We start from the raw sequence: 25,423 nt of genomic DNA on the forward strand, positions 1-25,423 counted from the left end.
TTCTTGTTTATCTTCTTTGGGTTTCCCTAGTAAGGGAAACAGAGACTATTTCTGACATGGACTCAATGGCAGGCTTTTTGACCTCCCTACCCCCCAAGGGAGGAGCAGCCCTGCTAGGCCACAGAGGAGGACTTTGCAGCCAATCCTAAAGATACCTGATAAAATAGGGTCAGATGAAAGAAGAGGAAGTCCTCCCCTATCACTGGATTTGGAAAGGGGCAGGGAGAAGATGAGGGAGGGAGGTGGGATTAGGAGGGAATAGGGAGCGGGATACAGCTGAGATACAGAGTTAACAAAATGTAATTAATAATAAAAATAAAAAATAAAAAAACAATAAAGCCTCAATAGCAAGCAAGCAAACAAACAAACAAAAAACGAGCTTGGTATTCACAAGTAAAGGCTAACAAGGATGGCATGTCATTGCAAAGATAGCTACAGGCAAACCAACAACAACAACAACAAAAATGGTGTGAACTGGCTGTATTGTCTGTGGCCTGCCAAGGCTGCACCCCTCTCAGGGGGAGGTGACCAAAGAGCCAGCCACTGAGTTCAGGTAAGAGACAGTCCCTGTTTCCCTTACTAGGATTCCCACTTAGATACTGAGCTTCCATGGGCTACATCTGAACAGGGATTCTAGGTTATATCCATGAATGCAGCTAGTCCTGATAAGACCTGATAAGCTAGGGTCAGATGGAGGGGTAGGAGGTACTCCCCTATGAGTGGACTTGGAGAGGGGCATGGGAGAGATGAGGGAAGTAGGATGAGATTGGAAGGGAATGAGGGAGGGAACTACTAGGATACAAAGTGAATAAACTGTAATTAATATAAAAAACAAAAATTATAAAAAAGAATGGTGGGAACTAGAAAAGATCATTCTGAGTGAGTTATCCCAGAAGCAGATAGACACACAGGGTATATACTCACTTAAAAGTGGATATTAGACATATCATATAGGATAAACATACTAAAATCTGTACCTCTAGGGAAGCTAAGCAACAAGAAGGATCCTGGGTTAGATGCTTAATCCTTATTCAGAAAGGCAAATGAGATGGACATCGGAGAACGGAGAAACAGGGAACAGGACAGGAGCCTACCACAGAGGGCCTTTGAAAGACTTTACCCAGCATCTTATCAAAGCAGATACTGAGACTCATAGCCAAACTTTCAGCAGAATGCAGAGAATCTTATGAAAGAAGGGGCAGATGAAAGACCTGAAGGGGACAAGAGCTCCATAAGGAGAGCAACAGAACCAAAATATCTGGACTCGGGGGTCTTCTCTGAGACTGATACTCTAACCAAGGACCATGCATGGAGATAACCTAAAACACCTGCACAGATGTAATCCATTGTAGCTCAGTCTCCAGGTAGGTTCCATAGTAATGTGAACAGTCTCTGACATGAACTCAGTGGCTGGTTCTTTGATCACTTCCCCCTGAGGGGGGAGCAGCCTTACCAGGCCAAGGAGGAGGACAATGCTGCCAGTCCTGATCAAACCTGATAATCTAGGGTCAGATGGAAGGGGAGAAGGACCTCCCCTATCAGTGGACTTGGAGAGGGGCATGGGAGGAGAAGAGGGAGGGAGGGAGGTCGAGATTGTGAGGGGATGAGGGAGAGGGTTACAGCTGGGATACAATGTGAATAAATTGTAATTAATAAAAAATAAATTAAAAAAATTAAAAAGAAAGAATATAAAAAATAATTAAATATATCTTACAGAGAGGCATTGTCCCTTCATGCTTTTCAGGAACGGAAGAGGAGGACGAAGGGGATGACCTTCTGCTGAGCTCTGTGGATGAGTTCTGGTGGTTTCCTCACATGTGGAGTCACATGCAGCCCCACCTCTTCCACAATGAGTCCTCTTTAGTGGAGCAGATGATTCTCAACAAAGAGTTTGCCCTGGTGAGTACATTTGATTGTGGCATTTCTTCACTATGATTGTGATCTAATAACAGCTTCTGGAACAATCAACTGGGTTGAATCCCATGAAACAGAATGCAAAAAAAAATTTTAAATATGTATTGCTTTGTGATATTCTGGATCAAGTGTGTACAGGCATACATGATGTTGTTACACATATTTGTAAATACATATTATATGAATCTAAGTATATAAAACATATAGGTTATATACATGGCAATAAAAAGTGGTGTATTGTCAAGGTCATGTTCAGAAAGTTGACATCTTATTGAAGGATTGTTGTGGTATCTACAATTAAAAGGGCACATAATATTCCCTCGATTTTGTGATGGTAATATATAATTACGTTTGAAAACTTACTTCTTGTTTGTATGGATAAATTGAAAATTTCCAGCAGTTATTTAAAACTTTAGTTTTTTTTTTTTTTCCACCATGAAAATATTCAAGACACAGATTGTAGGTCTTTGCTTACTGTTTCTGATTCAGTAGATTTGGAAGGGCCTGAGACTTGCATTTCCAAAACTTTCCCTCTAGATTTCTATAAGGGGAAGGTCCAACATCCCCATAGACTACGGGTGGGGTGTCACCTCTTCTTATAATCTGAACTAATAAAAAGTGCTTATTACACATTTGTTTGTTTGTTTTATTCATTTATTTATTGCATTTTTCTTCTCATATATATTACATCCTGATTGCAGTTTCCTCTCCCTCTCCTCCTCCCAGTCCCCCTCCTATCTCTTTTTTCCTCCAGATCTACTCCTCCATTTCCCTTCAGAAAAGAACAGGTCTCCCAGGGATCTCAGCCAAGTAGGGCAAAATAAGTTACAATGAGACTAGGCACAAACCCCCATATCGGGGCTGGACAAGGCAACCCAGGAAGGGAAAAGGGATCTCAGAAGCAGACAAAAGACTCATAACCAAACCCTCGGCAGAGTGCAGGGAATCATATGAAAGAAGGGAAGTTAGTATGATATGGAAAAGATAGGAGCTCTACAAGGACCAAACATATCTGGGCACAGGGTCTTTTCTGAGACTGACACTCAACCAAGGACCATGTATGGATATAACCTAGAACTTCTGCTCGGATGTGGCCTGTGGTAGCTCAGTAACCAAGTAGTTTTCCAAAGTAAGGGGAACACGGACTATTTCTAACAGGATCTCAAGGGCAGGTTGTTTGACACCCCCCCCCCCAGGGGAGGAGCAGTCTGTTAGGCCACAGAGGAGGACTTTGCAGCCAGCCCTGAAGATACCTGATAAAACAGGGTCAGATGAAAGGGGAGGAGGTCCTCCCCTATCAGGGGACTTGGAAAGGGGCAGGGAGGAGACCAGGGAGGGAGTGTGGGGTTGGGGAGGGAATGAGGGAGCGGGATACAGCTGGGACACAGAGTTAACAAAATGTAACTAAAAAGAAAAATTAAAAAAAAAAGGAAAAAAAAAAAAGAATCAGAAACAGTCCCCACTCCTCACTGTTGTTAGGAGTTCCATTAGAACTCCAAGCTAAACAAACATAACATATAGGCAGAGGACCTAGGTCGGGTCCAGACAGCGTCCCCGAGAAGAATGGATAAAGGAAATACTGTACATTTCTACACAACTTTATATAATTGAAGGCAGCGAGCTCTCCATTCATTTCCACCATTGTAGAATAGTTCAGTTTTGAAAGGTCATATTTGGAAACTCAGCCTTCAAATGAACACAATGGACTCCCATAAAGTTATGCCTAGTTGCTTGTTGCTACCGTAAAAGAGCACTTTATTTTTCTCTTTAAGATTCCAGGACAGAGTCATTCTTGCATAAAGAGAGTCCTCACTCACATATGTGGAAAACCAGCAGTGACTGAGAACATGGATTAGGACACCAACACACCTTAACTGAACTCTGTCTTTCCATGAATGTCTGCTTGGTATAGTACAGATCGATTAAATCCTCTGTGTCTTGGTTTGTCTCACACACACAAAAATAAGGAGAGTAGAAAGAACTGCCGTGCGGGACTGCTGGACACACGCACCGGTGAGTTCACAATACAGTGAAAAGCACAGTAAGCCTTCCACGTGTATTGTTCATCCAATTATCTCCTTTCTGAACACAGACAAATGTGCAGTTACATGGTGCTTTAAGTAACTACACGCATATATGTGGATTGATTAAAGAGTTAACCTGTAGGCACTATCTAAACAATTCTGCACTGCTAAACAACACCATAAACATTCTAAGTCAGTTAGCCCACTCAAAAACAAACACTTCTGTTGTGGTTACCTTGAAAATCAAGCATGTTCATTGCTTGTCTTAAATCTTTCCATCTCCATTGCTATTCAACAGCCTGGCTCTCTGGATTTGTAGTTTATGTTTCGTAATGGCTGAATTCACCTGTTTGAGTAATATCTCTTTTGGTAGACATGCTGAGAGCTCTGGAAAAAGACTCTGATGTGATAGCTTTGTGATGAAACATTGGAAGCTTTTCAGATACCATTTACAGAAATTACATTTATTTAGTCAGTGACGCTAGAAGCTGCACTTAAATATATAAATATATTTTGTTTAAAAGTGATCCTATCATATATTTCAAAGTCTACACACTACAACCAAAATAAAGTTTGCTAAACACACACATCGCAGTGACATTGTCTTTTTCCTTCCAGAGTTCAGTTCTGCAAACCTCAGAACTGTTAGGTACTGTCCTTGAGGGCCCTGCCTTCCCTGCCAACGCAGCAGGACAATCTGATTGCTTTCCAGAGTCAGAAAACATTTCTTTCTTATAAAATTATCTTTCTGTGTCCAGGTAACAGTTTGAAAAACCTCAACAATATGAAGAAAGCACAGGGAAGAAAGGACCAGTGAGATATTGCCTAAAAATTAGTTCCAAATGCTTGTAACCACTTTTAATAAAGTTGGCAAGTTCTTTAATGTCTTCATGCTTCATGTTCTTCCCATGAATGCTAATGGCTCTGCTTTTCATTTGCTACACCACAAACTTTCTTTAGATAATTAATTTACATCAACTCATCTGCCAAAGGAAAGCACTGGACCAGATAATGCCACTGATCAATTCCAGCTTTAAAATTTGTGATAACTGACAACACCAGTCCCCAAATTTGGATTGAACATCTTGAACTACTCAGCTGGATGCAACTGTAGCAATTATGGAAAGGGATTTTCAAACTAAATGAACATTTACATGCATAAAAACCCAAATTACTAATTTCTTCCTTTAAAGATTGTATTCTAACATTCCTAAAGTATTTCTTGTTGGGACTATGGGTGATAGAAGATTTACCAGTTTCAAAACAGATGTTTTCATTACATCTACAAAAAATATTCAAATGGAGTAATAAGACCTTGATATGTTATTTTTAGAAAAAGGTTTTAAAAAAAACGGTCAGAATGGCTATATCTGTAGGACTCTAAAATCTCTCTGAATAGAGTTTATTTTCTCTTGGAACATATTTTAAAATAATGACAATAACACATTAAGCAGGTGGTTGTTGTTTCATTGTTGTTCAAGAAGTTTTACTACTATAAAGCTTTGCCAATGTTTAAGCTAAGCACAAACACTTATAATCTATTTGTATGGAGTGGTGTATGTGTATTCAATCCATGAGCACAAAATTAGCTATGTATTAAATAGACATGTACATGCTTCATACATGAACATATATGCTAAGTGTGTATGTTTGTGTTTGTATGTTTTCGGAAAGATGTTAATTTATTGATCAGTATAGTCAATCAAGATTTAGAAAATGCTTAGTGTGACAGAGGAGAAGAGGAAAATGTTTTTAAGTTACCTTCTGTAATAAGTCATAGATCTTTGCTGCCACTTGGTTGCATGAGCATGTCAGTAAACAGCGGCAAACACTAAAAGATGACAACAAAGGTAAAAGAAAACCAGAGACATTGGGTAACATGAAAGCAGCTAATGAAAAAGTGACCAGAAATCATCTCTGACTTAACCTACATCTCCATTTCAATCACAGAGTAAAAATGCCTGTAGCCTAAACCTGAATTATTTATTTTTATTCCACAATAGACTTGTGGGGAAAAAAATGTCTTTTGTTGTTTTAGGTTTAGCATGCACACTCATTAAAGTTTCTAAGCCAGTGGGGCTTTTCAGTCCACTGATTATTTCAGATGAGAAAATATCCTAAAGGGAAAAGAACCAGCATTTTGTCTCTACTGCTAACATTTTCAATAATGATGTCTTTTTCTCTACATTTTACTGAATAGTAAAGTATCTTGCTTAAATTAAGTAAATGAAGATCCTTTAAGTTAAAGGTTTTAAGTTCTGCTACATAAAAGTTACACCTATCTATGAAACCTACATATACGTATTTCATAATTAACACCAATATGCATTAAATGAAAATGCTGACAGTTACGTTATTCTTATTCACACGCGAACCTGGGGCAAATGAGATAGCTCAGTGGGTAGAATGGGTTTTGTGCAAACATGAAGACTTAAGTGTGGATCTTGGGCTCCCATGTGTAAGGAAGGACATAGCTGTGTATCTGCAATCCATGTGCTGAGAGGTAGAGCCAGAAAGATCGCCAGGGCTCAGGGGCAAGCCATTCCAACCAATAGTGAGTTATAATGAAAGTTCAGTTAGAGACTTTGACTCTAAAACTAATGTGGGAAGCAGTAAAAGAAGGCGTTCCACATCACCTCTGGCCTCTAGATAAGCATACACAGGTACTTATTCACATACGTATGTATACAACCACCAACACACACACACACACACACACACACACACACACACCAACACAAATAGCTATCAATAGTATCAGTGGAAAATTCTTAAGCAGCTGTATAACTTTTATATTTAAGGAAGTGGGGCAGAATTGTAGGACAGTATGGTCGAAGAGTGCTTTATGTCAGTCTTTGCAAGGTACAGCTTTGCTGCCCTACACAGCGTGCAGCCTTGTGAAAATCAACAAATACATGAGTTTAAAAATGTTGTGGATGAGATGGGCAAGCCACCAAACCTGAGCTCTGAACCTTATTCTGGGGCCCGCATATGTTAAAGGGGAGAGCAGATTCCTTCAGGTTGACCTCTGATCTCTACGTACAGCACATGCACCATGTCTGATACATACTGATACACACAATGACTAAATAACTGCAAGTTTTAAAAGTTGATTGCAACTAATGATAGTCTAAGATAGAGAATTAAGAAAATACAAGAACATTGGTTTTTAATTATGACAAGATTTAGTAGATTTTTAATCACTTTTCAGAATGGACCCAGTTATGTATCTTGGAGAATCAATAATGAACAATTATTGATTGTGGGAGCTGTGGTGCATACCTGTAATCCCAGCACTCAGGGAGACAGAGGCAAGTGGATCACTGTGACTTTGAGGCCAGCCTGGTCTACAGAACAATTCTAGGAGAGCCAAGGCTACACAAGTACACTGTCTCAAAAACCAATAATAATAATAATAATAATAATAATAATAATAATGAATAAGACATTCTTTTCAAATACCGAAGAGTGAATGCACAAGCATACAAATGACTTGCGTCAAACAATGAGAGTTACCAAGCAACCTGAAGCACTGAGGAATAGAGGAGGAAACTACACACTATGTGACAGTATGGACTGTGAGGACCCCTCACACAAGTATCTGTAAAAATGAAACTCAAAGAACTGGCCAGTGGGATGTTAGGCGCTAGTGACTGGGGGTAGGGTAAAATAGGAGGTTGTAACAGAGGAGCATGACAGTTCAGGTGAGTAAGAGAAAGCCATCTTAGTTTTGCCAAGCAAAACTTTGTCTCTATAAGCAACGGATTTTCATACATTGGACACTTAAAATGCTTCAGTGGGGTAGATTTTATGTTGTATATCTAACACAATAAATAACTGAAGGTTTTAATTATAAGTTGAGCTTTTGAGAGAGTCTGTGGAACACACAGCCGTTTAGAAGAAATACTTGTGTCTGCTTCTTCAGTACTTAGCACCCTATAGTAAATTACCCACACAGTGAACATCTAAAACCTACATTAACTTGGCAGCAGTCTGTGTAATTCCGGAGGTTATGACTTAACAGGATGCTTAAAGTCTAATCTCTTATGAGACTCAGTCAGGGTACAGCTGAGGTGGCAGGTGATCTTGAGGCTTACTTGAAGGGTAGCCACTGCTAAGCTCAAGTTTGTTGACAAGGTTTAGCTCCTCCGAAGCGAGGCAGCTAAGGGCATCATTTTCCCATCAGATTGTATCTAGTTCTGCCTTGATTCCAGATCACATGAGTTCCTCCAGGAGAGAGATCACATCATGACAGGATGGCTCTCTGAGACAGAGAACAAGACATTTCCAATATCCAAGTAGAAGCCCTGCCTGTCACCTTTATCATACACTGGCAGGAAGAGCCAGTCACTAGCTCGATCTCATACAAAGCAGAAAAGATACAAAGAAGGCAACAGAAAAAGAAAGAGATAATTTGAAGTCACTGTGCTTAATGCTTGTCACATGTCACCCCAAGTTGAGAATCCTGTTCAAAGCTGTTACCCTTAATTTAATTTAACCATTGATTACAAGATATTTGATTTAAAGATATTTGAACATGAAATAAATGTAATCTCTTTTCGCAAGTTTAAGGACAATTGTAACAGCCAAGGCCTGAATTATTAGATTCATCTTGTGCTTCCCTTTCTCTCATTTAATTCGTTGCAATTCCCACAGACCCTCCTAGGAACTCATGGATCTTGCCCTACCACAGCACTCCCTACTTATCACTGCTCCCACCTTATCACTTTGAGAAATTATGCTTAACACGATATCAGCACATGATGCAATTCACACATATAAAGTGTAATCTGCACTAGGCTCTATTACATTTGTTCAACCTTCACCTTAATTTTATCATCATCTGAAAAGGAAAATTATTCATACCTCCTAGCACCCACTTTTCCCATCTTACATAAACCTTAAGAATTAAGACAAGTTTTGTTGTTTTAAGTTCCTTGTTCTGAACAGTTGAAGTTAATGAACTCATATAACTTGTTGTCTCTTTTTTCCCCTTTAACTAATGTACAGTTTCCAAGAATCACACAAGCTGGAGACTTCTAATTCATTCTCAAATGATATTCTATTGCACAGGTATAATGTATTTTATTTACCCCAGAAGTTATCATTACAATACCACTGGGAACATTCACATACAATTGACATGATAGAAATACACTATGATTTCTCTGTAGTAGTTTTCAGGAATGAGATTGGGTAAATTCTAAGTTCTATGCTAACTCAATGATTAGCATCCTAATAACTACCCTGTTGTTTCACAGTATTGGTACCATTTATTCTCCCACGAGTGAAAAAGGACAATCCCACTTTACAACAAACTCTCCTGCCCTTATTGCTCTCTTTACTTAATTACCATCATCCTAATGGCAATGGATTCTCATTTATTTTGTTTAAGCAATGTTTTAACTTCTCAGATTATAATGTCATAATTTCTCCTTTCCTCCCTCTAAATCTTCCCATGAACATGTTCTTTTCAGACTCATACCCTCTTTTTCTTTAATTGTGGATACATGTGTGTGTGTGTGTGTGTGTGTGTGTGTGTGTGTGTGTGTGCTCTTAAATACATGAGTACATCTTGTTCAGTCTCTATCTTTTCAGGGTGAGATTAGAAAACCAATTAATGTACTTTTTCCTGGGGAGACTATTTATCCCTCTGTGGAATTGTTTCTTGATTTCATGTTACATTACTTATTTTGTTTGTATACTATTGCTCACGAAGGTGCAATTAGCATATATATTATAGCCATCTGTTTTGGTGGTTCTTATGTTAGAGCTCTCACGGTTACTTGGGGTTGGCTGTATGTAAGAGCAAATCCTCAACAAACAGAGGCAGATATACTTCTTTGCCAGTCTAGTCACATTTTATTTTGCTTGCTTTTACAGTTTCCCTAACTGGAAATTCTAGGTCATTTTTTTTTTGAGTGAAATTGGTAACTGCAAATACCCTGTTTTTCTGCTCAAGGAAAGCAGTCCATCTTTCACATCTTTCATCATTAAACACATTAATGTGTGGTTTCTGATGACCAAGTAAAGAAGCCCCAGCCTGTTCCTACTTAGCTGAACATACTGATCATGAAAGGGTATTGGGTTTGCCAGGTGAGGTTTGCTTTTTTTTTGGCCCTTGCTTCCTTGAGTAGTGTATTATACTAACTGATTTTCAGCTGGGAAGCTGGCTTTGCATTTCTGGAACAAATGCCACTTAGCTGTGGTGTGTGCAGAAAACCTACATCTGTGTGTTGCTGACTGTTCTACTGGTACTTTGCTGTGTGTTATGCCTCTCTAGGTACATGCCACACAGCAAGGTTTTGGGTATTGTCAAACTTAATTTATGAGGGTAATTCTGTAAGTCCTGTCACGAAATGATGTGACTGTGTTAGTTTGTGTAGGCATTCTAGGTATTGTATGTTCACATAACAATATCATGTAAGAACACATCTCTCAGGACATGTAGCTATCATTAAACAAGACATGACTATATAGTAACAAATAATAACTTGTATTTTTATCATAAAATCCTTTTTCTCCTCAAAGAGTAACAGGCCTCAAAATTACTTGGTAAGAATCCACCCTCTTTTAATTTTTTTTTTTTGGGGGGGGATAATTTGTAGACAGTTGGTATTAATCCTTCTTTAGAATTTTGGTGGAAACCACGAGTGAAGTCATTTGGCCCTAGATTCTCTTTGCGAAAATTTTTTTAAGTTATCAAGACAATTGATTTGTTACAAATTTCCTTTCTGATTTAGTCCATTTGGCAGTTTATTTTCAGTAGCTGATCATTTTTGTCTAGGCTTACTAAATTTTTTTCTATGAAAGCTTCCTGTGGTAGTGAATTTTTATTTAATATGGCTTGCCCTGTTGTAACTCTTTTTTTCCCCCTAATAAGACAAGGTTGCTGGCAATGGGTTCCCTAAGTTTGACAACATATTTGGATATATTCATTTCATCTTTATTTTAAAAAGTAGCTTTGCCTGGATTAAAATGATTATTGGTTACAACTCTTACCACACTTTACATCCTAATGGTGTGCCCTCCCTCCTCTCCTCCCAGTCCTCTTCTATCCCTCCCTCCCCCTCATCCCCCAATACCAACCTTCCCCAGCACATCTAGTCACATCAGGACTGAGCATATCTTTATCCCCTGAGGCCAGGCAAGGCAGCCCTGGTAGAGGGAAGTGATCCAAAGGCAAGCAATAGAGTCCATATTAGAAGCAGTGTTCCCCTCCACTTGCCAGGCATCCCATATGAACACCAAGCTGCCCATCGGCCACGTGTGTGCAGGAAGCCTAGTTATGACAAGTTAGTTGTCAACCTGAATGTGCTTTTCTTTAATGTAATTAGTTTGATTTGACTGCTTTCAAAGTATTCTTGTACTTAGTTTTACCTATTTGTACTCTGTGTTTGTCCATTTCTTTGTGTTTATTTTAGAGTTCATGAATATTCTTGGATATACATTCATGATTTTCATCAAGCTTAAGACTTGGAACATACTGTTCTTTAAGTGCCATCAGTTACTTCTCTTCTAATGTTTCTGGTAGGGCCATCTTACATATGTTGTTTCCCTTCACACAGAATCCTGTTTCTGTGATACTGAATGTTTTTCTTCATTCTTTTCTCTCTGCTCTTCAAACTATATAATCTCTATTAATCTACCCATTAATAATCTCTATTAATCCATTGATTATTTCTCCTGTCATAAGAAACTTTGTGTTGACTACATCTGTGCAGGGGTCTTAGGTTATCTCCATGCATAGTCCTTGGTTGGAGTATCAGTCTCAGGAAAGACCACTGTGAGCAGATTTTTTTGGTTCTGTTGCTCTTCTTGTGGAGCTCCTGTCCTCTCCAGATCTTACTATTTCCCACTTCTTTCATAAGATTCCCTGCACTCTGCCCAAAGGTTGCCCATAAGTCTCAGCATCTACATTGATAGTCTGCAGGGCAGAGCTTTTCAGAGGTCCTCTGTGTCAGGCTCCTGACTTGTTCCCTCTTTTCTCCTTCTTCTGATGTCCATCCTCTTTGCCTTTCTGGATAGGAATTGAGAATTTTAGGAAGAGTCCTCTCTTGATTAGTTTCTTTAGGTGTACAGATTTTAGTAGGTTTATCCTATATTATATGTCTATATGAGTGAGTATATACCGTGTGCATCCCTCTGCTTCTGGGACAGCTCATTCAAGATGATCTTTTCCAGATCCCACCATTTACCTGCAAATTTTATTATTTCCTTGTTTTTCATTGCTGAATAATATTTCATTGTGTAGATATACCAAAATTTGTGCATCCATTCCTCCACTGAGGGGCATCTGGGCTGTTTCCAGCTTCTGGCTATTACAAATAAGGCTGCTACAAACATGGTTGAGCAAATGTCCTTATTGTGTACTTGAGAATCTTTTGGATATATGCCTAGGAGTGGTATAGCTGGATCTTGAGGAAGTGCTATTCCTCATTTTCTGAGAAAGTACGAGATTGCTTTACAGAGTGGTTGTACAAGTTTACATTCCCACCAGCAATGGAGGAGGGTTCCCCTTTCTCCACAATCTCTCCAGCATGTGTTGTCTCTTGAGTTTTTGATCTTAGCCATTGTGATGGGTGTAAGGTGAAATCTTAGGTTCCTTTTGATTTGCATTTTCCTGATGGCTAATGAGGTTGTGCATTTCTTTAAGTGTTTCTCTGCCATTCGATATTCCTCTGCAGAGAAATCTCTGTTTAGCTCTGTACCCCATCTTTTAATTGGATTACTTGATTTTTTGCTGTTTAACTTCTTTAGTTCTTTATATATACTGGATATTAGCCCTCTGTCAGATATAGGGTTGATGAAGCATGGAGATAACCTAAGACCCTTTCATAGATATAGCCCATGGCAGATCAGTATCCAAGTGGGTTCCATTGTAATAGGAACAGGGACTGTCTCTGACATGAACTGATTGCCCTGCTCTTTAATTACCTCCCCCTGAGGGGGAAGCAGCATTACCAGGCCACAGAAGAAGACAATGCAGCCACTCCTGATGAGACCTAATTGACTAGGATCAGAAGGAAGGAAAAGAAGTCCTCCCCTATCAGTGGACTTGGGGAGGGGCATGCATCCAGAGGGTGGAGGAAGGGACGAATTGGGACAGGTGGAGGGAACGAACCACAGGGGGATACAAAGTGAATAAAGTGTAATTAATAAAGAAAAAAAAATGTTTATGTCTGAAAATAGTGACAAGGCATTGTTTGGACTATTTGTTTGGCTCACCTGCCCAGTTGAGAAGATGAATGTATAGTTCTGATTGATTGGTGGTACAGCATGGGGTATTTTTGTTCCTACTGTGAGATTCAGTAAGAAAGGTCCTTACTAAAGTTGAAACCTTACTAATTAATCTACATGTTCAATGTTTCTGAAGGGCAGCCACTTCAGTTAAATATAAGAACGAATTTTATCATAAAAAAAGAAACTTTGTGTTGAATCTTCTAACAAATTCTTGTGTCATTTGGATAATGGTACTTTGTTGGGTGTTGGTCTGGTGCTGTGTATAAAAATGTTAATTTATGAGCCCAAAATCTGGTTGCAGTCCAGATGAGAACATTCTCATGTCCACCAAATGATGTTGTATAAACTTTGCTTCCCAATATTTCCTGATTGGTTAAATATAATAGGCCAACCTGTAACTGGGGAAAAAGGTAAAGAATAGGGCTGGATTTCTTCCCAGCCAGGAATGGAGGAGGGAGAGAAAGGAATTGGGGATTCAGCCATGAAAAGAGGTCCAGGATACCTTTGGAGGGAGCATCTAGCATCTGGAACCCCATAAAAGCAAGTATCTCAGGGATTTATGCTGGGGGAGGCCAAATTAAAGAGTTAAAATAGATTAACATTGCTCAGTTATTGTGCCATCAAGCTTGTCAAATAAATATAGTTCAGTCTCAGTTATTTGGGTAAAGAGAGAAACTGCAGCATAATTTTAAAACAACCACTAATATTTTGCCACCCAACATAGGGCACCAAATTGTAGTAGTAAATTTTTAAATTCCATAAAGCTTTTCCTGACTCTGATAGTTTCCCAATAATTGAAACAGATACCTACTGATTTATTTAAACAAGCCTTAATACAATAACTGGGCAGGTATGGTTTAAACTAATTTCATAAGTTAGTCTGGCTATGTCCCAGCCTCATTCCTCAATGCCCCAACTGCCCCAAGTGACTTGCCAATAAGTCGTCCTGTCTGGGCTAGATCTATTCCACCGGCTCAAATCCTCTTTCTCCATCTTTTTCTCCCTCCTCTCTTTCTTCTCCTGCTTGTTCCCCATTGCCTCATGAACCCTGCCTGAGACTACCAGCCCAGGAAACAAAGCTCCACCTACTTTTCTTGTTACAGGCTGTCCAGCCCATTTTATTGAGCTATTTGTAGAATATTGGGAAGCAAAGTTTACACATTATTTGATGTATGTGAGAATATACTTGTCTGGACTGCAACCAGATTTTGGGGCCCAGAAATTAACATTTGTATACATAGAACCAGACCAACTCCCAACAGTACTTTTTGACTCCAAATTTTCTATTTGGGTCTTTATTATATTATCTAACATACTGATAGTTGAGGACTTGGTGGCATTGTACATTCTTTGACCTTGATTATGGCATACTTTAGTGCTTTTAAGCAATTTAAGTCCTTATTAATTGACTATATGAAATCTTTGAAGGTGATTTCTATTCCACGCTTTATCTTATATCAAACTGTTCTATTTCTTTTAAGATATTTTAACTTTTGTTACAGACTGAACATTTTAAATAGTCGTTGTTGGAGTTTTCATTTTGATTCCTTTCCCATGTGGCATGAGTAGTTTCAGTGTTGGTTCTTGAAGAGTACCACTTTGGGGAGACAGTGGGTTAGGCCTAGGTAACATGTGTGTCTTTCTCTTGAGTTCCTACCCTTTGTGTGATGGCTATTGACCTGTGAGCCTCTAGGGATGACCAGCTAAGTATCTGCTGTTTCTGATAGTGTCTCAGGTTACAAATAAATACATTATTTGAGCTCAATTTATGAAGTTACAGGCTCTTGGGATGCCCCTCTCAATGTCCTTTCCTGGTTTTCTCTAGTAAGCATCTGCTTTAGTTTATTGCTAATCTAAAAATAAAAACAGTCTCTTCTTTAACCAACAGCAAAATTCAGAATCTTGGAAGTGTCCTTGGATTTGAATTATGTGTTCTTTTTCTTCCTAAACTTTATGTTTTCTCCTCTTATTACCTGTTTTCCTTAGTAAAAAAATCTCTCCTGCAGAAATAATGTTGGGCTTGCTTTTCTCAACATTCTATCCAGATTTATAAGTTGAGTCTCAGCTTGGTGTAGTAGTCTCTCATTTCCCCAGTTCACTTTTCCTGGGGTGGAGCCACAACTCTGTGAGAAACATTTTGTTCTTCTGGAGTACCCTCTGATCTTCATCAGTGAGACTATAGCACATAGAGCTTCACATTCCTCAGCAACTCTTAGCTTGTGTAGAACTCTGCACAAGGACCAAGAGGATTGCTGAGAGGTGCCTTGCAAAGGTGAAAACCATAGATGAGGCTGAGAGCTAATGCGAGTCCAGTCCTTTTGGCTATACCTACCTGAGCTAAAAATTTTACAACTCTAAGCTGGGCCGGGGGACAGGTGTCAACGTCAGTCACTACTTTTATGAATCTTTCTATAATGTACTATTTCCTTTCATTTGATCTCTTGCCTTTGTTCAATTCCAAGAGGTTACTAGAGTTAGTTTAAAAGAAAAATTAGTAGCAGTTGGCAGAGTTTCCTGAGAAAAGACCTCAGAGTTCCTCATAGCATTCCTCTAAATGTCGGAACTCTACTGTCTTTATCTTGACTGACATATGGCAGTAGACTCCCTGGTATTTTATTGTTGTCACAATGAATCCATCTTCAACTCTTTATAGGGAATATATCAGCACACAGTCTGGACCTTGGGATTTATGATTAAGAAAATCTCCCTGTCATATGGTTGCCCCCATGACACAAGCATCTGGTACTGGTTTTATATGCCACAGATGCCCATTTTTTGTTTGATAGACTCACGGAAGTCTTTAGTTTGTCTTCTTTCTAGTAGTTGCTACTCCATGATGACTGCTGTCAACTTGCATTTGTGAAATAATTACGTGGTGCCCTTTCCCCTGGTCCAGTGTTGCTGGTCATATGGAGTTTGGCCTTAATCCAACTTTCTTCTGCTCTTCCTAAAAATGAATGCTGACCCACCTTCTCTGAAGTTCTACAGTTCTTGAATTTAATAAAATAATTTCTCTCCATTTTATTGTCTATACTTTATGTATATTTTAGCAGTAAATTATAAAAGATTAAGTCAAGAAAGTTTTGTAGTGACATCTTTTAAAGGGGGTTAGGCAAACTATAGGGTCTTTTTTTTTTTCTTTATTTTTTTTTTTTGCTAAGTGTTCCACTTATACTCTTACCTCAACATCTGCTTCCTCTTTTTCTTGCTCTCTGAGGATGAATGAATTTTAATTTAGCTCATTTTTAATATCCTTTAATCTCAGCTCTTTTTAATTTTCTGTTCCTAATTTGCCATCTTCCTTTTATATTTAATACCTGATACTTTGCTCAAATGTGCTGTAATTCCCAGATTGTGCTTTCAAATTAAAACTCACGAGGGCTTTGAAAGTACTTGGTTTGTTAAACCTCTCTGGTTAATTTTTACAGAAACATTTTCAAACCCTAAAGTTTAGTGGGAAAAAGTAATTTTTGTTTAAAAAACATTAAATAATGAAATTCAATACTAATGGTATTTTTCCCTAAAAGACAGAGCAGTGTATTTGCTAAATGCTTCGACAACAGAATATGTTCATGATCTTGATCTTAAATTCACTCAGTTCTAGTCATTGGAAATCTATGATGAGAAAAATGCCTTTGGAAGAAAGAGCACACTAAAATCACAGTGGGAAGATTATAGAAGAAGATCAACCAGTAAACTTGAAGCTTATGTACATGACTACTTAAAGCTTTTGTTACTGTATATACAACATTTATTTGCTGATATAATTTTGAAGCATTTTAGAATATTTTAAACATCTATGTGATTAGTATAAACAAAATCACATCATAATATTTCTTGCTTTTTACGTTTAATAGTCATACCTTTTCTTGTTTTTTACTGTTTGAAAGTGTTCACAGGCACAATTGATCTGTGATCCTACTCAAAATTTGTCTCTATCACAGCCTTTTGAACTTTCAAGTTTTTATTAGGTTCATGTTAGTGTTTTGTACTTCATTTAAGAAAATTAGGATGAGAAGACTTTGGGTTGAAATTTTCATTTATGAAATATTAACAAAAATACATGAAAATATGAGTTGTATATCTTTATTCAAAAACTGTCATTTAAACAATGTCTTATTTTAGCCATTTGAATATGAACATGCCTTGATGATTTCAAATTAATAACTGAACAGAACATATTTAATCATATTTTCCCAAAGACTGAGACTTTCCATTGCTGAAGAAGTTACGGAAAAGGGGTAGGGATATATTTCAGTAATAAAATGCTTGCTTCACATACACAAGTCCCTGGCTTGATCCCCAGTGCATATACAGAGAGCTGATTGGAGTGTTTAATAAAACAAAACATGTATATGTCTTCTTTAAGAACTCATTCACGGTAAGAATTTGTACCCTTTGACAAGAGGGATAATATTGTCTAATAAAGTTCTTGGCTTATTCAAGACGCCTCCAAGGTTCTCATAAATTCTCATTTTCACTAAGCCCACAAGAAGAACAGCACAAACTCTCTGGCTGCAAATTAGAATTGGTATTTCATTACCTATTAATATTCATACTGCTTAGCAAAGGATTTAGAGAAAAATGGCATTCCTTGTCATGTGATAGATCATGAAAAGTCCTTCATTTGTTTGTGTTATTGGCAGGTGGGCTTAAGAATTTCCCCTCAGACAGAATTTTTCTAGAAGACATATTTATCTATTTAATTTTCCTGGCAGAGTGTAATGGCATACTTACACCCATTCTCAAAAGCGCTATTTTAACTGAATGCCCTTCTCCTGTCAAGTGGTGATTTCATTTCTGCACTTGTTTGTTTAAACCCCCCCCCAAAAAAAATGCTACCTACACAATTCATTTGTATGTTGGGTGGTTCCAACATCAGGAAATGAGCTGTTTATATTAACAGAGAAAGGTTGATATTAATCTATTGGTAATTGCATTTATCTGATTTGAATACTGTAATCATTATTTTTGGTAAGAAGAACAAATTTGAAAAATATTCACACTATTTTGTGTTGTTTTGCAGTCATCCCAGTGATGTACTTCTAAGTACCATTTCAGATATTTCAGAACCTCTGTTTTTGTCAGGGCAGTTGTAGCAGTTTTACTCCAGGGACAAGATGACAGGCTTTGACAATATTTAATTTACTCGTTTTAAATCAAGTTAGTATTTTCTCTAACTATTAACTCTATTTGTTTTACACAGAACAGTATAAAATGCACAGAATAAGCTATTTTCTTCTGAAGGAAACAAAACATCGACTATTGTTAAACATTAAAATCCTTCCTTGTGGGTCTTGACATTCAGCTGCTTATATCAACATGTGCTCCTGGGTTCAGATCTTATTTCAAATTCTGTATTTACTGATTATAATGTCAGTGGTGCTGCAAAATTCTGTAAATGATTTTTTTTTCTTTTACTGTTCAGAATGTAACATGGTACAACCTACTTTTTTAAAAATATTCTCAAAAATACACTTTATTCACTTTGTATTCCCCCATAATACTCTCCCTCCTCCCCTCCCGATCCCATCTTCCCACCCCCTTTCTTCATGCATGCCCCTCCCCAAGTCCACTGATAGGGGAGGTCCTCCTCTACTTCTTTCTGATCTTAGTCTAACAGATCTCATCAGGAGTGGCTGCATTGTCATCTTCTGTGGCCTGGTAAGGTTGCTCCACCTTCAGGAGGAGATGATCAAAAAGCAGGCCAATCAGATTATGTCAGAGGCAGTCCCTCTTCCCATTATTATGTAACCCATTTGGACACTAAATTGCCATGGGGTACATCTGTGCAGAGGTTCTAGGTTATCTCCATGCATGGTACTTGTTTGGAGTATGAGTCTCTGGGAAGATCCCTGTGTTCAAATTTCTGGTTCTGTTGCCCTCCTTGTGGAGTTTCTGTCCTCTTCAGACCTTACTATTTCCCACTTCTTACATAAGGTTCCATGCACACTGCCAAACAGTTGGCCATAAGTCTCAGCATCTGCTTTGATAGTCTGCAGGGTAGAGCCTTTCAGAGGCCCTCCATGGCGGGTTTCTAGCTTGTTTCCTGTTTTCTTCTTCTGATGTCTTTCCTCTTTGCCTTTTGGGATAAGGATTGAGCATTTTAATCAGGGTCCTCTCTCTTGATTAGTTTCTTTAGATGTACAGATTTTAGTAGGTTTATCCTATATTACATGTCTATATGAGTGAGTATATACTGTGTGTGTCTTTCTGCTTCTGGGACGGCTCACTCAGGATGATCCTTTCCAGGTCCTACCATTTACCTGCAAATTTCATGATTTCCTTTTTTTTTTCATTGCTGAGTAATATTCCATAGTGTAGATGTACCACAATTTATGCATCCATTCTTCAGTTGAAGGGCATCTGGCTGTTTCCAGCTTCTGGCTATTACAAATAAAGCTGATACAAACATGGTTGAGCAAATGTCCTTATTGTGTACTTGAGCCTCTTTTGGATATATCCCTAGAAGTGGTATGGCTGGATCATGAGGAAGCACTATTCCTAGTTGTCTGAGAATGCACCAGATTGATTTCCAGAGTTACAACCTACCTTTTGTGTATATGTTTTAATGCTTAATAAAATCTCTGGTGAGTAATGTTTCAAAGACTATCAGACATCATCATGGCTATTATTATCTCATTAAAAAGCAGAGATAACTCGTGAGGTAACCCAAGCCCAGAAAGACACACATGGTATATACTCACTTCTAAGCAGATATTAGCCATATAATACAGGATAACCATACTAAAATCCACAGACCTAAAGAAACTAAATAATAAAGAGGACCATAGGGAGGATGCTTAATTCTGCTCCAGAAGGGCAAATAGAATAGACACTGGTATCTGGCAGCCATTGTTAGGAGGGAAGAGGACTGGAGCTTACCATAAATGCCTTCTGAAAGACTCCATCCATCAGGGGGCTGAAATAGATGCTGAGAATCATAGCCAAACTTTGGGGAAAGAGCATGGAGTCTTATGGAAGAGTAGGAGGACAGCCGGACCTAGAGGGGACTGGAGCTCCACAAAAAGACCAACAGAGCCAACAAATATGGGAGGTGGGTGTGGAAGTGCAGGATAGGGGTGCAGGGTAGAGGTGCGGGGTGGGGGTGCAGGGTGGGCACACTGACTGTGAAGACTGATGCACCAAGCAAGAACCATGCATGGAGAGGACCTAGGCCTCCTGCTCAGATGCAGCCTACAGGCAGCTTGGTATCCAACTGAATCCCTCGTAAGGGGAACAGGACATGGACTCTGTTGTTGATATGGACTCTGTTGCCTGTTCCTCGATCGCTTCTCCCTGGAGAGGCTGCCTTGCCAGGCCACAGAGGAAGAGGACACAGGCAGTCCTAATGAGACATGATAGGCTGGGGAGGAGGACTCCCCCTTTCTGAGGTCTAGGGGAAGGGGATAGGGGAAAGAGGAAGGGGATGGACCCTGATGAGAAGAGAGAGAGGGCAACTACATGGATGTAAAATGAATCATTTAAAAAATATAAATTTAAAAAGAAGGCTATCTGGTGCACAGCAGGTCCCTGGGTTGGGCCTTCCACAGGGAACTTCCCATAGTCTCATACTCCAACCAAGGACTATTCATGGAGATAACCTAGAACCCCTGCACAGATGTAACACATGATAGTTCAGTGTCCAAGTGGGTTACATAGTAAAGGGAAGAGGGACTGCCTCTGACATAATCTGATTGGCCTGCTCTTTGATCACCTCCCCCTGAGGGGGTAGCAGTCTTACCAGGCCACAGAAGATGACAATGCAGCCACTCCTGAGGTGATCTGATAGACTAAGATCAGAAGGAAGGAAAAGACCTCCCCTATCAGTGGACTTGGGGAGGAGCATGCATGAGGAAGGGGGAGGAAGGGTGGGGCCGGGAGGGGAGGAGGGAGAGGTTTATGGGGGAATAAAAAAATGAATAAAGTGTAATTAATAAGAAAAAATAAAAAAGCACATAACTTACTTTAAATTTCATTTAATTATTACAGTTTATTCACTTCACATCCCCTCTGCAGTCCCCTCCTTCATCTCCTCCCAGTCTCACCCACCTATGACCTTTCCCTAGTCCCCTGGTAAGGAAAGTCCTCCTCCTCTTCTATCTGACCCTAGCTTATCAGGTCTCATCAAGGCTGTCTGCACCATATTCCTCTGTGGCCTGGCAAGGGTGCACTCCTCAGGGTGAAGTGATCAAAGATCTGGCCACTAAGTTCATGTCAAAGACAGCCCCTGCTCCCCTAACTAGGAAATCCACTTGGAAATTGAGAAGATTATGGGATTCCTTTGAATAAGAGGTCTAGGTCCTCTATTTGCACTGTCCTTAGTTGGAGTATCTGTCTCTGCAGGTCCCCCTGGGTCCAAGAACTTTGGTTCTGTTGTTCTCTTTGTGGAGTTTCTGTCCTCTCCAGGTCTTTCTATATCTGTCTTCTTCCATAAGAATTCTGGCACTCTGCCCAAAGTTCAGCTATGAGTCTCAGTATGTCCTTCCATACCCTGGTGGATAGAGCCTTTCAGAGGTCCTCTGTGGAAGGTTCCTGTCCTGTTCCTTGTCTTCTCCTACTTCCAATATTAAAATCTATAGTCCTAAAGAAGCTAAAGAACAACTACTCAATGGAAGTTGCTTAATCCTCATTCAGAAGAGCAAACAGGATAGACATAGGATAAATATAACTTATTTTTTAATAGGGAATTTTTACTGTATGAGACAACCAATTGACTTTCCATGGTATCCTAATTTCCCTTCCTGTTGATGTGATAAAAACACCTATTCCCAAAGCGTCTCAAGTTGGATTATTCTAATTCTGATTGAAGGTATGGTCTATCATGGTGGAGAAGTAGAGGCAGCAGGAATCTGAAACAGCTGTTCACATTAAGTTTACAGGGAAAGACAATCTGCTTCCTGGCCCTTGGGTCTTTTTGATGTTTTATACAGTTCAAGAAGGCATCCCTGGGAATCTGTGGCATCCACAGTGGATCCCACCTCAGTTAATGCCATCAAAATAAACCCACTCAAGTATGCCCTGATATCCACCTTCCAAGGGGATTCTAGATTCTGTGAAGCTGATGACTAAAACCACACAAGGTTATGCAACATTCAAGTTGAGAGCAGAAACAACGCATTCAAACACATTTAACATCCCCACCTACCAATGCCGAAGGGGGATCACAAATTTTTCATGATAGGAGTGTTTTCCTAAATATTCCACCAAAAACAAATATGGACGGCAAAAATGTGCTTGTTAAGGAAATGGTGAGCTAAATGTGGGTGTGCATCCCTGTAATCCTGTTACCCTGGAGGCTGAGGCAGGATGACTGAGAATTCAAGATCAGCCTGGTCTACACAGCAAATTCTTCTCTAAATTAAAACCAATTTAAATAAATGAACAATTGAAAAATTAAAAACAATTGACCCCATACATCTAACAAATTTAAATACTGACATTATTCCTTTTCAATTACATTCAAAACATTTCAATCATTTCTAATATGAAAAATAACCCTACCTTTTCAGTTTCTTTGTTCTTTCTACATTATCTTATGTCTTTTTTTTAGTTCTTTACTAAATTCCTTTTCTCCACAGATAATTATTGTTTATTCAGTATCTGCTTGACACTTTAATTGATACCAGAGAAGCAAATTAAAGATTATTTTCAATGATTTTTATTTAGGCAATATGTGCTATGTGTAATGAAGCGGTATGGAGGGGTTAAAAATTTGCAGTGGAACCATGAATGAATATCTAATTAATTATAAAGTAGGGAAGAAAAATATTAGGAAAAAAAATGAAATGATGTGTGGAAAGGGGTTGGTTTTATGAGTCAATAAAACAACAACAAAAACAAACAAAACAAAGCGGGAAAGCAGTGTCCAGAGATAGGAGAGCAATAAGAATTACAGAATGCTGCAGCAAATAAGATGCTTCAGTCTTAGCCAAGTGTAGAACTGTATGTCTAAATCCCAGCACTCAGAAGGCAGAGGCAGGAAAATTTTGAGAGTTCTAGGGCAGACTGGTTTACATAGTGAGATTCAAGTCAGGTAGGACTCTACAGGGAGACACTGCCCACTCTACATACACACTAATAATAATAGTAATAATAATAATAATAATTAATAATAACCTCTCTAGGGTTGGATTTTTTACCAAACCTACTTTATTTAGAGGTTTTTTGTTTTGTTTTGTTTTTGTATTTTGTTTTTTTGGGGTTTTTTTTTTGTTTGTTTGTTTTTTGAGTTCTTAAACAATATTACCTCCCTGCAAATTCCTGGACCTTAGATAGATTAGTAGGGAAAAGGGCTGTAGACCTCTTTTATCTCCGTCCTGATAATTAGGGTCAATGGGTCTTTAGGGCATTACCAAACTCTCCTCAGGACACCAGCAGTCCAGTCCAAAGGCCAACACCAAGCAGCAACACGAATCAGAAGGACAAGTCATGGAAAGACACAAGATTCAGCTGGATTGCCCAGAGAAGTTCTCTAGAACATTTCTTTCTTTAAAGCCAAGTGTTGAAGCATGAAGATCAGCGAACTGATGTCAATCGAAAAAGCGATGCCTCACTGGGAGCGGGCCTTTATATAAGCATTCATGAGGAAACTCAAAGCAAAACCTATAGCAAAACATCACTTCTTACATAAAATTCCATTCACTCTGCCCATGAGGAAACTCAAAGCAAAACCTATAGCAAAACATCACTTCTTACATAAAATTCCATTCACTCTGCTCATCAGTTGGCCATCAGGCTCAGCATCTGCTTTGACAGTCTATACTGCAGAAGCTTTCAGAGGGAATTTTATGTAAGAAGTGGGAAATAGTAAGAGCTGGAGGGTATGGGAACTCCACAAGCAGAGCAACAGAACAAGTAATTTGAACACAGGGAACTTCCCAGAGACTCATACTCCAACCAAGGACTATTTGTGGAGATGACCTGGAACCCCTGCACAGGTGGAGCCCATGGCAGTTCAGTGTCCAAGTGGGTTACATAGTAATGGGAAGAAGGGCTGCCTCTGACATAATCTGATTGGCCTGCTCGTTGATCACCTCCCCCTGAGGGGGGAGCAGCCTTACCAGGCCACGGTAGAGGACAATGCAGCCACTTTTGATGAGAACTGATAGACTAAGATCAGAAAGAAGAGGAGAACGTCCCCTATCAGTGGACTTGGGGAGTGGCATGCATGCAGAAAGGGGAGGGAGGGGCTTATGGGGGGATACAAAATGAATAAAGTGTAATTAATAAAAAATTAAAAAAAAACATCACATGCCCAGCTTGCAGCAAAACATCAGATGACAAAACTGCATCTTTAAAGAAACCAGAAACTTGCACTTCAATCCCCCCTCCACATATACAACTAACAATAGTAATCATAGTAATCATCAGAATAATAACAGTATTGTTGTTAAATTAAAAATAAACAGGAAACAACAAAGAGATGCTTCAGTATTTAATGAAATCTATATATGCATTTTGCAACAAGCTATCTATAGATTAAGAAACTACTGCCTAAAGGATTTGGTCTATGGCTGATGGTGTTGCATCAGTGTGCTCAGTGTTGGCGTTCTATCTTGGATGTGTTATAAAAATCAAAGTAAACTTGGAACATGGTTATTTGCTGGCATAAAAAAAATGTAAAACTTGAGGCATGCACAATGATCTAGAGATATGTACACTTGGAATATGATGATGAAGACTTCTTCCTGAGCCCTACTGCCCAGCTATCGACCAGTGATTATGGGGACCCACTCTGTCCTTCGAAAAACAAAACCTGCAGAATATAAATGCATTCCAATAACCCTTCCCTTGACGAACCTCCAAATGGAACACCAATTGTTGAGGGAAGAAGTAAGAAAACTGGAGCTGAGAATCAGAGGACGTGAGGAAGCACAATGTGCAGGGCAGGAAATTATAGAGAAGCATTTCTCCCTGATGTTGCGCACCAGGACAGGAAATTCAATTGTATTAAGCACCTTGGCTTATAACCTTGAAGTCAGAAATACCCTTTCTCTGTATTATCATAAAAGATAACAATGACTTCCTATTTAAGTGTTTCTAACTAATTGCTTTTCCATAACATTCTAGATCATTATTCTTGTTTGCCCTTCACACATGAGATTAGAAGCCAGGCTGCTTATTAAGAGGACATGGAACCTTCATTTTCATCCTCTTGTTTCAGGGTTCAGTTGACTTAGGTACTTGGATATCATTTCTAAGTGAATACGCACAGTTTGGTATATTTTCCCTGGAAAAGC

At 39.0% G+C, this 25,423-nt stretch overlaps 1 protein-coding gene across 2 annotated transcripts in view; it reads left to right on the forward strand.

The window, feature by feature from the left end:
- Positions 1-25,423, forward strand: part of LOC129691974 (bifunctional heparan sulfate N-deacetylase/N-sulfotransferase 4) — a 344,209-nt gene that overhangs the window by 141,871 nt on the left and 176,915 nt on the right. For both annotated transcript variants that reach the window (XM_055628185.1, XM_055628186.1), the window contains exon 3: positions 1,745-1,899. In XM_055628185.1, coding sequence (XP_055484160.1) covers positions 1,745-1,899 — 155 coding nt within the window. The remainder of the gene's footprint in view (positions 1-1,744; positions 1,900-25,423) is intronic.

Source organism: Psammomys obesus, unplaced genomic scaffold (genome assembly GCF_907164565.1).
Source record: "Psammomys obesus unplaced genomic scaffold, mPsaObe1.curated_primary_1811, whole genome shotgun sequence".
NCBI lineage: Eukaryota > Metazoa > Chordata > Mammalia > Rodentia > Muridae > Psammomys > Psammomys obesus.